The following is a 14,443-nucleotide window of genomic DNA, read 5'->3' as shown; positions in this document are numbered from 1 at the left end:
AGATTAGCTATGTCGGCACAACATTGTGGGCCGAAGGGCCTGTTCTGTGCTGTACTGTTCTATGTTCTTTGTTCTGTAATTCCTTTTCTGTGCTCTCAATTATACAATCTTTCAAAAAAAGTTTCAACTTCCACCTAAGTACTATTAATGATCTACAAATATGCATAGCCCTGGTTAGAATAGATATAAAGCACTGTGTACATCTGATCATAGAATTTTGGAAATGAAATCTTGGTCTTGTTAGGAATGCATTGAAAGACTCACAAGCCCATGGTTAGATTAAGTGGTGATTAGATAAATTGATTTTGAATTTTTTTGAATGCCTAAATTCGAGGGGTGATTTGAATGTGGTTTTTACAAGTTGAGAAATTGATACACTCAAGGGATGACTTCTAAGTGTAATTGGTGGTAGAAGTGCAAGTGCTCTCTACCAAAAAGTAGCAAGTGTGAACAATTAATAATTTTGATTGAAAATAAACTTTTGCAAGCCACTCGCATAAATGGGCATGAAGCGAAGGAAAATGGGTGACTTAAAGTGCAAATCTGTTTAATTGTTAAACACATAGAGGGGTTAATGGCCTACTTATGTTCCTGTGCAACAACTGGATGATAAGTTCAATTACAGAGGACCTGAGGAGGAGGAGTAACTGCAATTGGGCAAGTCTGCCACTGCCCTGAGATTGTTGCTCATCTGTAACTGGGCATTGAATCCAGCCCAACTTTATGGGATATAAGCCTTGGGTATGTGCTTTGACATTCACATTCCAGTTCTGAGCGGGTATGTATCTACTGTGTATAACTGTCTCATTTTCAGCACAAATTAGTAACAGCATTCATGGATACTACAAGGTTAGCAGCTGCATCCCATGTAAGCTGCTATGTGTATCATTTAAATCTGAAACACTACTCAGTCTTCGGCAATTTTTGATATTCCAGTGTTTCAGTAATCTTAGTAGTGGGATATTGTCAGCCTACTGAAGGTATGCTGTATCAATGGATTTTTAAAATATTTATTTACAATTGGCAAGGTCAACATCTATTTCCCAAGCTAAATGGCATTTGACAAGGTGGTGGTGAGTCACTGCCTTGAACTGCTGCTCTCTGTCTGGTGTAGGTACTCCTACCTCGGCAGTTCCACAATTTAGTCCCAGCAAAGATAGGGTCATAGAGTCATAAAGCACAGAAACGGGCACTTTGCCTCACTATATCCACACCAACCTTTTTTCCCATCTCAACTAATCCCATTTGCCTGCATTAGGACCCTATCCTTCTATACCTTGCCTATTTAAGCATCTGTCTAAATACTTGTTTACTGCATTAATTGTATCTGATTCCACCACCACCTCTGGCAGCGTGTTCCAGATATCAACTGGTCTCCATGTAAAATCATATCCCTCAGATCCCCTTCTTCTCACCTTAACCCCATGTGTTCTTGTTTTTGATGGCCTACCATAGAGGAGATGAAGGGGCAGTGATACCTTCCCAATTCAGGATAGTGGTGTGGTTTGGAGAAGATGTTAAGATGAGGCACCTGCTCCCCTTGGCCTTCTAGGCGGTAGAAGTGGAAAGGTTGGAAGGTGCTGGTGAGCTGCTGTAGTTATTTTTGTGGATGGTACACACTGCAGCCATGGTGTGGCTGTAAGTGAACATTTAGGGTAATGTCAAGCAGGCTGCTTTTTTCTTGGAGCTGTGTTATTTATCCTTCCATCTCTGAAGGATATTAAAGCTCCCATAAAAATGGAGTAAAACAAGAAGTTTGCCTGGTATCCTGGAAAGTGAATTTGAGAAAATTAGTTAGTAACCATTGACTTCCTTCCCGTTGACTTGCAATATTTTCAATCCCCACTCATCATCCATTTCATCCATATTGATTCCACTGTACTCAAGGATATCAAAAGTTGAAAAATGTAATAGACATAAAAAAATGGAATGAAACCCAAAATATCCTGTGTGTTCTCTTCCCCAAACTACCATGAGGTTATTTTTCCATGAATATTATTGATTGAGAGAGCTTAATGAGTGCACTCCAGCTGACTCACTGGTGGAATTATTCTTGTTGCTAGGCGCATTGTGTTTGTCCAGTTAAGTGGCACAACTGATGGTGATTCACTTGCCAAGGTGATTCATTGCCAAGCCAGTAAGAGTGAGCCTCTTTCAGGCACTTTCTTATTTTGAGCTTCATGAGATCCAATTCTGCTGCTTGCATGGAAAATCACCCCTGAATTACCAGTGCTGATACTGCTGGCAGCCCTGGCAGAGTCATTGCTGCAGGCAGCAGGAAAATTACAGGAGTCGGCGCTGTGAATTTTTTTGCATTTCAAAATCAAGTGCTACATTTGTCCAATCAATGCGAGCAGATGTACTTGTGTAAATCATTCAGTGGCAGATTGTGTTATCACCCTGTGTACTAGCACAGATATCTTCATGAAAAAGGCAGCAATTTAACTATTCCTGACTGTTTTGAGTTTAACCCCAACAACTTATAGACCCAATTTATTGCTTTGCTCCCAAACAATTCCCATTTTCCTAACTTTTTCCATACCTTCTTATATTCACTTACTTTTATGATTCGAGGTATTTAGCACCACCCCTCAGAAGTTGCACTTGCTGTGTGTCACTCTGTAATACATAGATTTCAGTGCCACACTTGTACTAGATTGGCTTGGAATGTTGTATCTCTGAATCTCTGAACGTTGTATGCCATAACCAAACAGATAAGATATCTTTATTAGTCACATGTACATCGAAACACACAGTGAAATGCATCTTTGCGCAGCACGTTCTGGGGGCAGCCCGCAAGTGTTGCCACACTTCCGGCACCAACATAGCATTCCCACAACTTCCTAACCCGAACGTTTTTTGGAATGTGGGATGAAACTGGTGCACCCGGATGAAACCCACGCAGTCACGGGGAGAACATACAAACTCCTTACAGACAGTGGCCGGAATTGAACCCTGATCGCTGATGCTGTAATAACATTACGCTAACCGCTACACTACCATGTCTGCCCAAGCATGCATGTTACCGCCAATGAATAACAAGTAGTGAAGGTACGAACTTCCCAATAGGAACTTATAAAACCAAGAATTGAAAACCAACACTTACAAGTAGATAAAAGTAGAAAGAAGTGGGAGAATAATCAATGAAAATGCATTGTTGTTGTAAGTCCTTCTAGCTATTAACTTGCTTTGTCAGTGTCCACACAGCACCAAACATAAGACTGTTAATTAAAGAAGGATTTTATTATTATTTACTGAAGTTCATGCCATAAGTCATGCCATAACTTCACCAGATGTGATTATGAGCATGACCTTGTTTATTAATTAGACCATTCTTTCAATCAACGCAAGGAATGTCAAGGGATATACGAAGCTGCAGAGAGCAGCAAACTCTGCCCAATACATCACGAGCACATCCCTCCCCACCATTGGTAGTATCTACCTCAAGAAGGCAACATCCATCATCAAAGATCCCCACCATCTCGGTCATGCCATCTTCTCGCAGCTACCATTGGGCAGAAGGTACAGAAGCCTGAAGCCCCACACCACCATGTTCAAGAACAGCTACTTCCTTTCAATCAGTTCGTTCCTGAACCAACTAGAAACACCCCAATCACTACAGTTTAGCAACACTATGACCACTTCGATCATTTTGCACTAAGATGGACTTTTTTTTGTTCTAATTGTGTTCTTTCTTGTAAAAGTTGTATATAATTTATGGTTAATTTATGTTTTTCTTGTGAATGCTGCTTATGTGATGTTATGTGCCTGTGATGCTGCTGCAAGTAAGTTTTTCATTGCACCTGTGCATACACGTACTTGTCTATATGACAATAAACTCGACTGACTTTGACCTTGACTTTGACAAGCACAATAAACCACAAGGGTGTTTCACCATGAGCCAATAGGATGGAAATCTTCTGTCACATATATCAAACATGTGCATTGTAGCGAACTTCAGAAATCTGCCCCACTATAATGTGGAAAAGTTCTGACTTTGGGCCTTGAGTGCATGTGACCGTGGATGAACTTCTCATAAAAATTAGTTTATGGACTCATGCTTACCTCGTCCCCATGCCACCACTCTTCTGATCAAGCTCTCTTTTCTCGGAAGGTAATTCTTCAACAACATTGTTATTCGTAGTTGTACCAAGTAACCGTTCTTCAATGCTGAGTCTCAGCAGTGAGCAAGCTTGGGTGTGCAGCTCACAGAAAATAAATGTAGACATTTTCAATCCACAATTTCCAGCAGGGGTATGCATTATGAATGGAAAACTGTGTGGTTTTCCTCTTCCCTGTGGGTTGACCCAGCTATCACAGCCCATTTGTATTAGCTAACAAAATGCAGACCAGGGGATCCAGTCTGTTTTTGGCCCTGCACGAGTCAGTGTCACAAAGGCAGAGCAATTACATCAATTGAGCTATAGAGGGAGCACTTGCACTCTTGACATGGAACTCATTATTCCTCCTGGATTAAAACATCTGGCAGAGAAATTAACTTGCACACCACTGCTTCAGCAGTGGGTGACTAAAGAGATACTTACCACGGAAGGAAACGCAATACGGGCTATTTCCGGTCCTTTTCGTACCTAACCAGCACTTCCTGGCATGAGTCACTCTTGTACTTTTCAGTATCGGATGTACAGAAGTACATCATTCCTCTTGCAACAATGCTTTTTGAGCTTTGCAGGAGAAGTTTCCCTGAGAGTAGCCTGTTGTTGGCTACTCCTGTCATAAATAGACTTTTGTAGTGCGCACTGAACTGGGATCCAACTATAGTCTGACCCATACTTCTTTTTCATCCTTCGGGCACCTATCTCACCTACAACAGTATCGACTTCCCAATTTCCTCCAGCCACGCCAATATCCAATCTCCCTCACTAGCCCTACCAATAGTTACAACCCTGACCTAACCCAACAACCTTCACCTGCATCCAGCAACTCAGTTATGCTCAAGGACTCCAATCTCTCACACCCTTATCACTTACTTGATCCCCAAGCCCCAGACTGTGCACTTAATTAATCTCTGACCCCAGGCTCCAAATGGGGATGCAACAGCAGCCTCCTTTCCCCTCTGACCTCTCCAGAATATACTCCCAGTGAAAACTGTGCATGATTAGCATCACCCTTGGAAATCACCGACTCTCACCTGGACTCGCCTATCACCTGAACTCACCTATCCCCTGCCTATGTGTGCTCCTCCCCCCACCTTCTTATTCTGACTTCTGCCCTCTTCTTTTCCAGTCCTGATGAAGGGTCTCAGCCCGAAACATTGACTGTTTATTTCCCTCCAGAGATGTTGCCTGACCTGCTGAGTTCCTCCAGTACTTCTTGTGTATTGCTCCAGATTCCAGCATCTACAGAATTTCTTGTGTTCCCGACAGTCTTTGTTAGGTAAAAATAGAGGTTTGCTACCTAACTCTTCACAAGGACAACAGAAAGGTATTGAGTTATGCATGCGTTAAAACAGAGTGAATTATGCGCTTTTGCTCTTTTAAGCCTGGAGTGGTTTTTAGCAGGGAAAATGTCCGAAAACAATCAGGTCAATTTGCAGAATGTCACCATCTTTTTCAGACATACACCTTGAGTATCTATGTTCTAATGTCGGGCACCTTAGCCAGAGTAGCCCCTGTTTACTTTGAGTCCAGTAAGAAGTGCATTTTTTATACAATAAGATGGAAGGGTATGCTATTGTATTGACAACCTAATGGGGAAATCATTAAGTCGGCACCCATCGGTCTTCAAGCTGAAAGTTTAAAAGGTTAAATAAAATGGAAGATTTTACAGTTATTGTGAGGGGATTGGCTTAGAGTCCTAGAGTCGAATCTAAAATGTAACTACAGAGGTTCTGGAGCAAAAAAACAAACTGCTGGAGGAACTCAATGGGTCAGGCAGCATCTTGAGGAGGGAAGTAAATTGTTGATGTTTCAGAATCAAGTTTATTATCACTGACATATGTCGTGAAATTTGTTGTTTTGCGGCAGCAGTACAGTGCAAGACATAAAATTTACTATAAGTTACAAAAATAAATAAGTAGTGCAAAGAGGGAAAACGAGGTGGGGTTCATGGACCATTCAGAAATCTGATGGCGGAGGGGAAGGAGCTGTTCCTAAGATGTTGAGTGTGTGTCTTCAGGCTCCTGTACCTCTTCCCCGATGATAGTAACGCGAAGAGGGCACATCCTGGATGGTGAGGGTCCTTAATGATGGATGCCACCTTCTTGAGGCACCGCCTCTTGAAGATGTCCTCAATGGTGGGGAGGGTTGTGCCCGTGATGGAGCTGGCTGAGTCTACAACCCTCTGCAGCCTCGTTCGTTCCTGTGCATTGGAGCCTCCATACCAGGTGGTGATACAGCCAGTCAGAATGCTCACCACCATACATCTGTAGAAATTTGTAAGACTCTTTGGTGACATACCAAATCTCCTCAAACTCCTAATGAAGTAGAGCCATTGGTGTGCCTTCTTCATGATTGTGACCTTCATCTGGACTGTTAAGACCTTCAGCTGGACTGACCCACTGAGTTCCTCCAGCAGCTTGTTTTTTTTTGCTGCAGATTCCAGCATCTGCAGTCTTGTGTGTACAGAGGTTCTGTAGTTCTTTTTGCCATTAACCTACAGTAGGGGGTAACTTATTGTTGGAAATAAACCTACCAATACTTTTGGGGATGTAAGGTGAAATGGAGCATCCACTTTGATTCCTATATTATATATACTTTGTCTGCTGACTATAAAATAAAGCAACTTAATTCATCTCCGGCCTTGGATCAGTTGGTGTGTTATCCACCTTAAATCAGTTTGTCAAAGCAAATGAGAGGTTGAGTGTGAGGAGCCTAATACCCAGTTCATGCCACAAGTGAGTCCTATTTATATGCCTCTGACTTATGCTGCCATACAATTAGATCTGCTTGACAGTTGTCTATTGACATTTGGAATGCTCATGGAAGTATTCAGCACTGATGTTCCTGAGAAACCAATCATGGTAGAAGTGAAATCTGTAATCACAACTGACAATAAACTTGCTTTGCTGATAAATAATACAACGTATGCTTATGTGGAAGTTTTGGCTTGTCATCTTGGCAATGGTAACAGTATCTATTCCATGGTCCTATCTGTATTTATTTTTCAAACTCAGATATTGAATGGAATTCTCCTTATTGCAGATTGCCAAGAATCCCTTTACAGAGATTAGTGATGAGGACGAGTTCCTTGGCAGAGGACCCAGTAAGTGGCAAGCCACGGTTGAAGCTTCGGATCCTGCACAGGCCCAAGGCCAGGCTTTCCTTTCAGAGGTCACAGAGGATGAAGTGGAATTGATAAAACAGCGAGAGGAGGCGTTATTACAGATTGAGGTGAGATACTGCAATTGGGGCCATTGATCACCATTGGTGATTGCAAGGTTTGAATTTATCAATTACCATATCTGTGTCTAGCTTCAGTCAGAAAAGGTAGTGAGAGGAGGACATGGGTTGTTCCATTGTTATTGAAACATTCCTGCTCAGTGGACACTGTATTTGATGAATGGTAGCATTGCCTTAAGGTAATTTCTTCAGCTATTTCCAGCCAGTGTGACCCCAATTCTGATTTTAATCAGCTCTTCTCAGTAATTAGCAAATGCTCCTGCAGATCTCTAATTGCAATTTTAACTCTGGCCTGGACGGGATAGCCATTGTGTTAGCCAATTTCCCTGATGTGAAAATTCAATGAGAAGATCTGTTAAGGAAAGTGGAGTCCTTTCATGGCTCTCGTTCCCTTCCTGACATCAAGACCCATCTGAAAGCCCCACTTCAAGACTTGCCTCCCACTGAAAATTGTTCCTTTAGAGGTGCAGCCTCCTAATCCAACCGAGCCTCTTTTTAATCCCATCTGGTTTCACAGCCAGTTGAGGTTCCCCAGTGTTTTGGTTGGTGATGTCTCACTCTTAAAAACACCTGCATCTCATGTTGATTTCATGCATGTTTGCGCCTCACTCCTTCCCCTGCCAACCTGCATCCTGCCCCCAGTTTAAATCCTCTCCTTTGGTTTATGGTTTACAATCTCTTGTCATCTCAGGCTGCTTCAAATGTGAGTGGCAACTTTGTGCATCAATAGCACCTTCCTGGAAATTCAACCCATATACGACATTCATGCCCATTTGCCCAAGTATATTCTGTGCATTCAGGGCCCTGCAAGGCACTGACCACTGACAGTGGAGCAGGTCTTAATGGGAGAGCTGAGGTCTGCATTGACATTAGAAATAAGGATCCAAGGCTTGCACGTTCCACTGCACACAGAGCAAGGCATCGATCTTCTTGCACATGGGCCAAATGCAGGCAGATGGGACTAACTTAGACAGGCATCTTGGTTGGCATGGACCAGTTGGGCCAAAGGGCCTGTTTCCATGCTGTATGACTATGGGTCTAAGTGTGACTTTAAGCAATTTGCTTGGTGTTCATTCCAGTACCCCCATCCCACTCACTGCAGATGTCTTTCAGGCTCTGTTCATGTATCAAATGTTTTCATTCCCTGCCAATACGCGATCATGTCTCTGACCCCATCAGCCTATTTGACCCTTCCCTAAGGGCCTTCCATCCTCCAATGCCCTTAACCCCAGACTCAATCCACCCTTGCTGTCTGTTCCCCACATGATTTGCACCAGACCTGTGTTCATCCACTGACTCTGCAATACTTTTCAACTTTGTGGACTTTGTGAATGCTGAAAGTTGGCTGCCAGTTGCCTCACACATGCAATGTCTAGCGCTGATTTAATACATCTTTTGAGTTGCAGAAAAATTTCTTGGGCTTGTGGTTCTTTTCATGTGTTTATCAAGATTTTGGGGTACAGTATCAGGATCACTGAATAGAAAACTCAGGTCAGGCAGAAATTAAGCTGAGGTATCTCGGTTCATGGTGAGCATTTGACATAAGCTATTTAAATACTCATCGTCTCTGATCCTTGTGCTTTGGCTGCAAAGCTCTGACAATGATCAGAGTAGACACACTGAGTTCCTTCAGTGTGCAATGCACGGTCTAAGCATGACTACAATGTCACTGTACAGAGCAGACGGATGATTCTCCCGTAAATATCCTCGACAATAGCCTGGTTAAGTATGAGGAGAACACCATTATATCATTTCTTTTTTAATGTACAATGCCTTTTGATGTAAAATATTATTCACTTGCAGAGCCAACTTTTTTCTCTTTCTCTCTGTCTCTGTCTCTCTCTCTCTCTCTGTCTTTTTCTCTAGTCTGTATATTGCATAAGCAATTACTAGTTGAAGCATTAAGCTAAGCCACTGCCTGCACGCTTAGATCACTTCTATCATTGTTCATACCATTGTTTATTCCTTAAGCAATGACACCATAATCAGGTTTATCAGTAATTTTCACATTGCTGGTTGTGGACCCTTGCCATTGGTTGTTGCATTTTGCAATGTTATAATGGTTACTGCTTTTCAAAAGTATTTTGCTGGTTGTGAATGCTTCTGGCTTCCTGATGTTGTGAAGCATGTTACATTCATCAATATCTTTATATACTCTACTGAATGCTCATGTGATCTTTTCTATGTTTATCCCCTTCACTCCAACTTCATTCTGTACAATCTTCTAACACTGTATCCCCTCTCCGTGTTGAAAACACAAAACACTACATTGTCTAATACTTAAACTAGTGAGTTCTTATGAAAAATCAAGGGAAATTGCCTTATCCTTTGCATCCAGACTATAACCTTGATGTCACTTGTTCAATGCTACTTGGTGTATTTTGCTATTCTTTTCAACCTGGATAGTGTTCTGTACTCTTGATCTTTACTTAAATCCCTCAGTAAGAAAAGGATAAATTCTGGTTCAAAGCAAAAGAATAAGTTTAAATGACATACTCATTAACTCAAATTTTTAACTGATGGGACTGTTTGGAAATCATGCGATCAGATGAAAATGTAGTGCTTTTACTAGATTTCTTCTGTCTGGTATTTTAGTGACAGGTTTACATCTCCACTAAATTTTCACAGTATCCTGGCCAATAGTTACGACTTAAATAAAACAGATGATCACACAGCTTTTTCTGGGAGCTTGCTATGTGCAAATTAGCTCCCATGTTTCCTCCATAACAGTTATAACCACACTTCAAAAAAAGAATTTCATTGGCTGAAAAGTACTTTGGGAGGTCCCAAAGTCTTCCTTGGTTTTCTTTTGTCACATAGAGAGATGAAGCCAGTAGAATAGATGCTATGTTGATGTGATGTTTAATAGCTCAGTAATCGTGCCACTTTTATCTATGGAAGTGTTAAATTGTTTCTGTTTCTGTCAGTCTCACAAATCAATTCTCTCCAATTTATGTTATCAGTTTTTACAACTGAAGTGTTTAAGGATGACCTTCAAAACAGAACAGAATTTGAGCCGAGAGAAAGGAAGAAATATTTAAATGAAGGGAAAAGGAACTGAAAACAGTAACCTGCATTTATAAAGCCCTCATGATGTGGTAAAAAGCAAATAACAAGATAGAGAATGAAGATGTTGTGAAATAAAACTTCCAGTTGATTGGTGAGGGAAATATAAGAATGAATTTAGTAGTACTTTAAAAAATGGATATTGAAGTCAATATGAGACAAACTAAATTTGAGGTTATGACAATTACTTCAGTGATGCTGGTCTGGTCAGGGGAACAGTGCAAAGATCCCAAAGCACTTTATAGCCAACAAAAGTACATTTGAATTATAGTCATTGATCTCTCCAATGATCCCTGATGATAATTTCTGCCTTGCAAATGAAGGGAGAATTGCGCAAACTGCATTGGCCTCAGCAGTAGAAAGGTCTGCAAACACTCTTGGCATGCACATGAAGAAAACTCAGGCAGTGACACCACTATTTTTTTCACAGTTTAGCTCTTTGCAGTGAATACTACTCACAGACAAAGTGGAAAGCATGGAATAAAGTATCACAGGACCAAGAATTCAATTCTTCTCTAATTTGTGTGAACCAGATTATGGATGATCATTAATTAACCCTCCTAATCAACATAAGCAATTGCAACTCATTTTTATGACAGGTCTCATTGGAGAGATTTGTGCTTTATTGACTAAAGAAAGAAATTTATTCAATGCCGGCATCCCAATAGATTGATTAAACTGCTAGATTAAACAGAGCTGTTTATTACTGGTTTCCAATTTTGCACCAGTAAGATTACATACTAATATCAGCCGAGCACGACTCATTTATTGTGATTGTAGCTTCAGTCATTTAATTTAACTCCAGTGAAAATGCAAGCCTGTAAGTTAGTTTGCATGATATTATCTTTGCATTTATACCAGATTGCATTTGTTCTTTTACTTTAAAAGTGTAGTGACTGTTTTAATGTTAGAAAGGTAATACCCAGATTATACACAGCAAACTCTAACGAACAGTACAATAATAACCAGCTAATAGTGATTTGGAGGAGAGGATAGGGGCTAAATTTTGACTAAGGCTTGACTTAGTGGAAAAATAAATCTATCTGAAAAGTTACTGCATCACAAGGAAGAAAATGTAGTCCATCTTCACACACTTGTTACTGTAATAGGTAATAATCAGAGAGCAGCAAAGTAATACCAGTGCCCTGATAACCAGATGGCAGCATGGAATAGCAATGATTGCAACCCCATGCCCTTTCCTCACAATCTAAACAAAGTAAAAGTAGTAATTCGGGAGTAACCTCTAGGCACTAATCAGTCATCAGTTTGTCTTGATGTGTGTTGTGGTTTGGTAAATGATTAAATAATAACCAATCTACAATGACTTCAGATAGCCTGTCTTGAGCAGTGTCACTCCCTATTATTTGAGCTGGCAAGACAGGCACAGCAAATAACACCAGCAACACTGCAAAGCAATTAAAAATAACATATCTAAAGACACTTGTATCCTGTCATCCAAATCCAGTTTGCTCAGATTATTCATCATGGACAAGTGTGTCAACTCCAACCTTTGTGTGCTGACTCACATTATAACATCTCTATTTAAAAGTTTAAATTCCCAGAACTGTGTTTTGATTTATTTCTATTTTTGTTGGAATCACCAACTAAATTGTAAGAGTTGAAAAATTCCCTTTTACATTTTAATGCCGTGTACTTCATTGTAAACCTTCAGGAAACATTCTCCTGATTCAAAAAGATTCTTTTGATGGTGGTTGTCGAATTACATCTATGGTACTTATCAATTTACCACCTACAAAGTTTCATGGGAGCATTAAAACAGTACACAAAGGCTACACTAGGAGTGATGAACAAAGATTTGGTCAGGGAGGAACAGTTTTAAGTTGAAGAAGCAGAGCTGGAAAGGTTTATGGATGAAATTCCAGAGCTGAGATTTTAATTGCTTTGAGTGTAGTCAGGGGGCACTTCAACCACTTAGATATTGCAATCTGAAGATGTATTTCATAGAGTCAAAGAGTCATACAGCACAGAAATAGGCTGTTTCGCTCACTGACTCCACGCCAACCTTCATGCACACATTTGCACAAATCCTACACTAATCCCATTTTATTATCCCCACATCCCCTCAATTCTCACCATCGAACTACAGAGTAGGGGCAATTTACAGTGCCCAGTTAACCTACCAACGCGCACATCTTTCGGATATGCGAGGAAACTGAAGCACTTGGAGGAAGTTCACACAGTTACAGGGAGAACATGCAAATTCCACACCGACAGTACAGCTGTGCCACTGTTAGGTTATTAGATTTATCATCTTCTTTGATATGAATCTTGTTCATTGATCATTTTAACAACTTTTAAAGAAGAACTTATTCTTCCATTCACTTTGTGGAGAACTTCAATCGTTTAGTTTTTTTTCTCCCTATTTTCCATCTGTAGCATGTTGTGAATTGCACTTTCTGTTGCCATAGCTAGAATTCAGAAGTCATAGAGTTGTACAGCATAGAAACAGGTCCTTCATCCCACCATATTCATGTCAACCGTTGTGCCTGTCTATACTAATTCCACTTGCCTGCATTGACTCCATTTCCCTCTGTGCCCTGGTCATTCAACTACCTATCCAAATGACTCTTAAATGTACCTGTCCCTGCCTCCACCACCTCCTCTGGCAGCTCATTCCAGATACCCAACTACTCTTTGTGTAAAAAATTTACACCTGAGATCCCCTTTAAACCTCCTCCCTCTCACATCCTATGAATTAATAAATAACATTCTTAAAAAGAATTGAACTTGGTGATGATGAAGGATTTGCAACAAAGTTAGAATGTCACATGACTTGAAGGGCAGCATCCACATGGTGCCTTTGTCCTTCTCGTAAGTAGAGGTCACAGATTTGGGAAGAGCTGTCAAAGAGATCCTGTTGTAATCAACCTACAGCCAGGAAAAACCCATTGTCATATGGATGGGAGGATTTGCAGCAATGCAATTTGTTAATGGTGGACAATATAGTCAGATTGTGCTTGAGCTAGAGGGAGTATTCTTCCTGTGAGATAAACTTCTCCCCTTATTGTGCATTAGAATCATACAGCAGGGAAACAGGCCATTCAGCCCACCACTCTTATGCTGACCAGTAGGGAGCTGTCTGTATTAATCCCATCTTCCAGCACTTGGCCCATAGCCTTCTGTGCCTAGGTGGTCTAAGTGCTTGTCTGGACATTTCTTCAATGCTGTCAGAAACTCTGCCTCCACCACTCTCTTGGTCAATATATTCCAAGTACTCACAACTATTCGGGTGAAAAAGGACCCCCTCAAATCCCCTCTAAATCTCTTACCTCATACCAAAAGTCCTTGTCCTCTGGTTTTATGTACTTCAAATGAGAGGAAACAAGAAGGAGTCCATTTATATTAAAGATGCCCTTGTCCCTTACTTAACCACACCTTCCATGTACGAAGACCAAGGCACAATTGCTGGATACCAAGGATAAGTGACTTCTTTTGCATTCATTAGTAAACTAGTGGAGCTACAGCAGGCATGCCCCTGACACATCCAACAGGTTGCAAAATGGAGGTGATGAGACTTGCTTCATGTGGTTAACTCATCACTACTGTTAGCATTTCTGATGAGCAATAGTGCGAGGAATTAAATGCAAAACTCTCTGAAGACAGGTGAGCAGATTATTGGGTGATCCAAGCGCTTAGCTAAGAAGAAAATCATTTTTTGATGGATGATCAATAAGGCAGCCAGATGAAGTGCATGAGGCTTACCAAAGCAACATCTGACCATAAGAGCAGTTTAGACGTGCATGAAAATTAGATGAACATTTATTTTTGTTAAACTTTACTGTTTCCTTAGCCTTTTGATCATCTTTATTTAATGTAATTTTGTTTAACAACTTAAGTGGGACCACCAATACTGATTCCCCCAAATCCTTAAAGTTTATTGACAGAATAAGAAAACCCTCTCGCAGGCCAACATGCACAGCGTCGTAGCACTAATTATGACTGGCCAACTCCAACGAGTGGGTGCAATGCAACATTTGCAAAACAAATGCTTCAATTTC

At 40.8% G+C, this 14,443-nt stretch overlaps 1 protein-coding gene across 4 annotated transcripts in view; it reads left to right on the top strand.

Annotated features, from left to right (window-relative positions):
* The window catches only part of tsnare1 (T-SNARE Domain Containing 1), a 650,834-nt gene that overhangs the window by 441,805 nt on the left and 194,586 nt on the right, over nucleotides 1-14,443 (top strand). For all 4 annotated transcript variants that reach the window (XM_052023541.1, XM_052023540.1, XM_052023538.1 and 1 more), the window contains exon 8: nucleotides 7,161-7,349. In XM_052023541.1, coding sequence (XP_051879501.1) covers nucleotides 7,161-7,349 — 189 coding nt within the window. The remainder of the gene's footprint in view (nucleotides 1-7,160; nucleotides 7,350-14,443) is intronic.

The sequence above is a fragment of the Pristis pectinata genome, chromosome 9 (assembly GCF_009764475.1).
Source record: "Pristis pectinata isolate sPriPec2 chromosome 9, sPriPec2.1.pri, whole genome shotgun sequence".
NCBI lineage: Eukaryota > Metazoa > Chordata > Chondrichthyes > Rhinopristiformes > Pristidae > Pristis > Pristis pectinata.
Note: the sequence above shows the minus strand (reverse complement) of the source record. Positions and strands in the feature narration are given on the sequence as shown.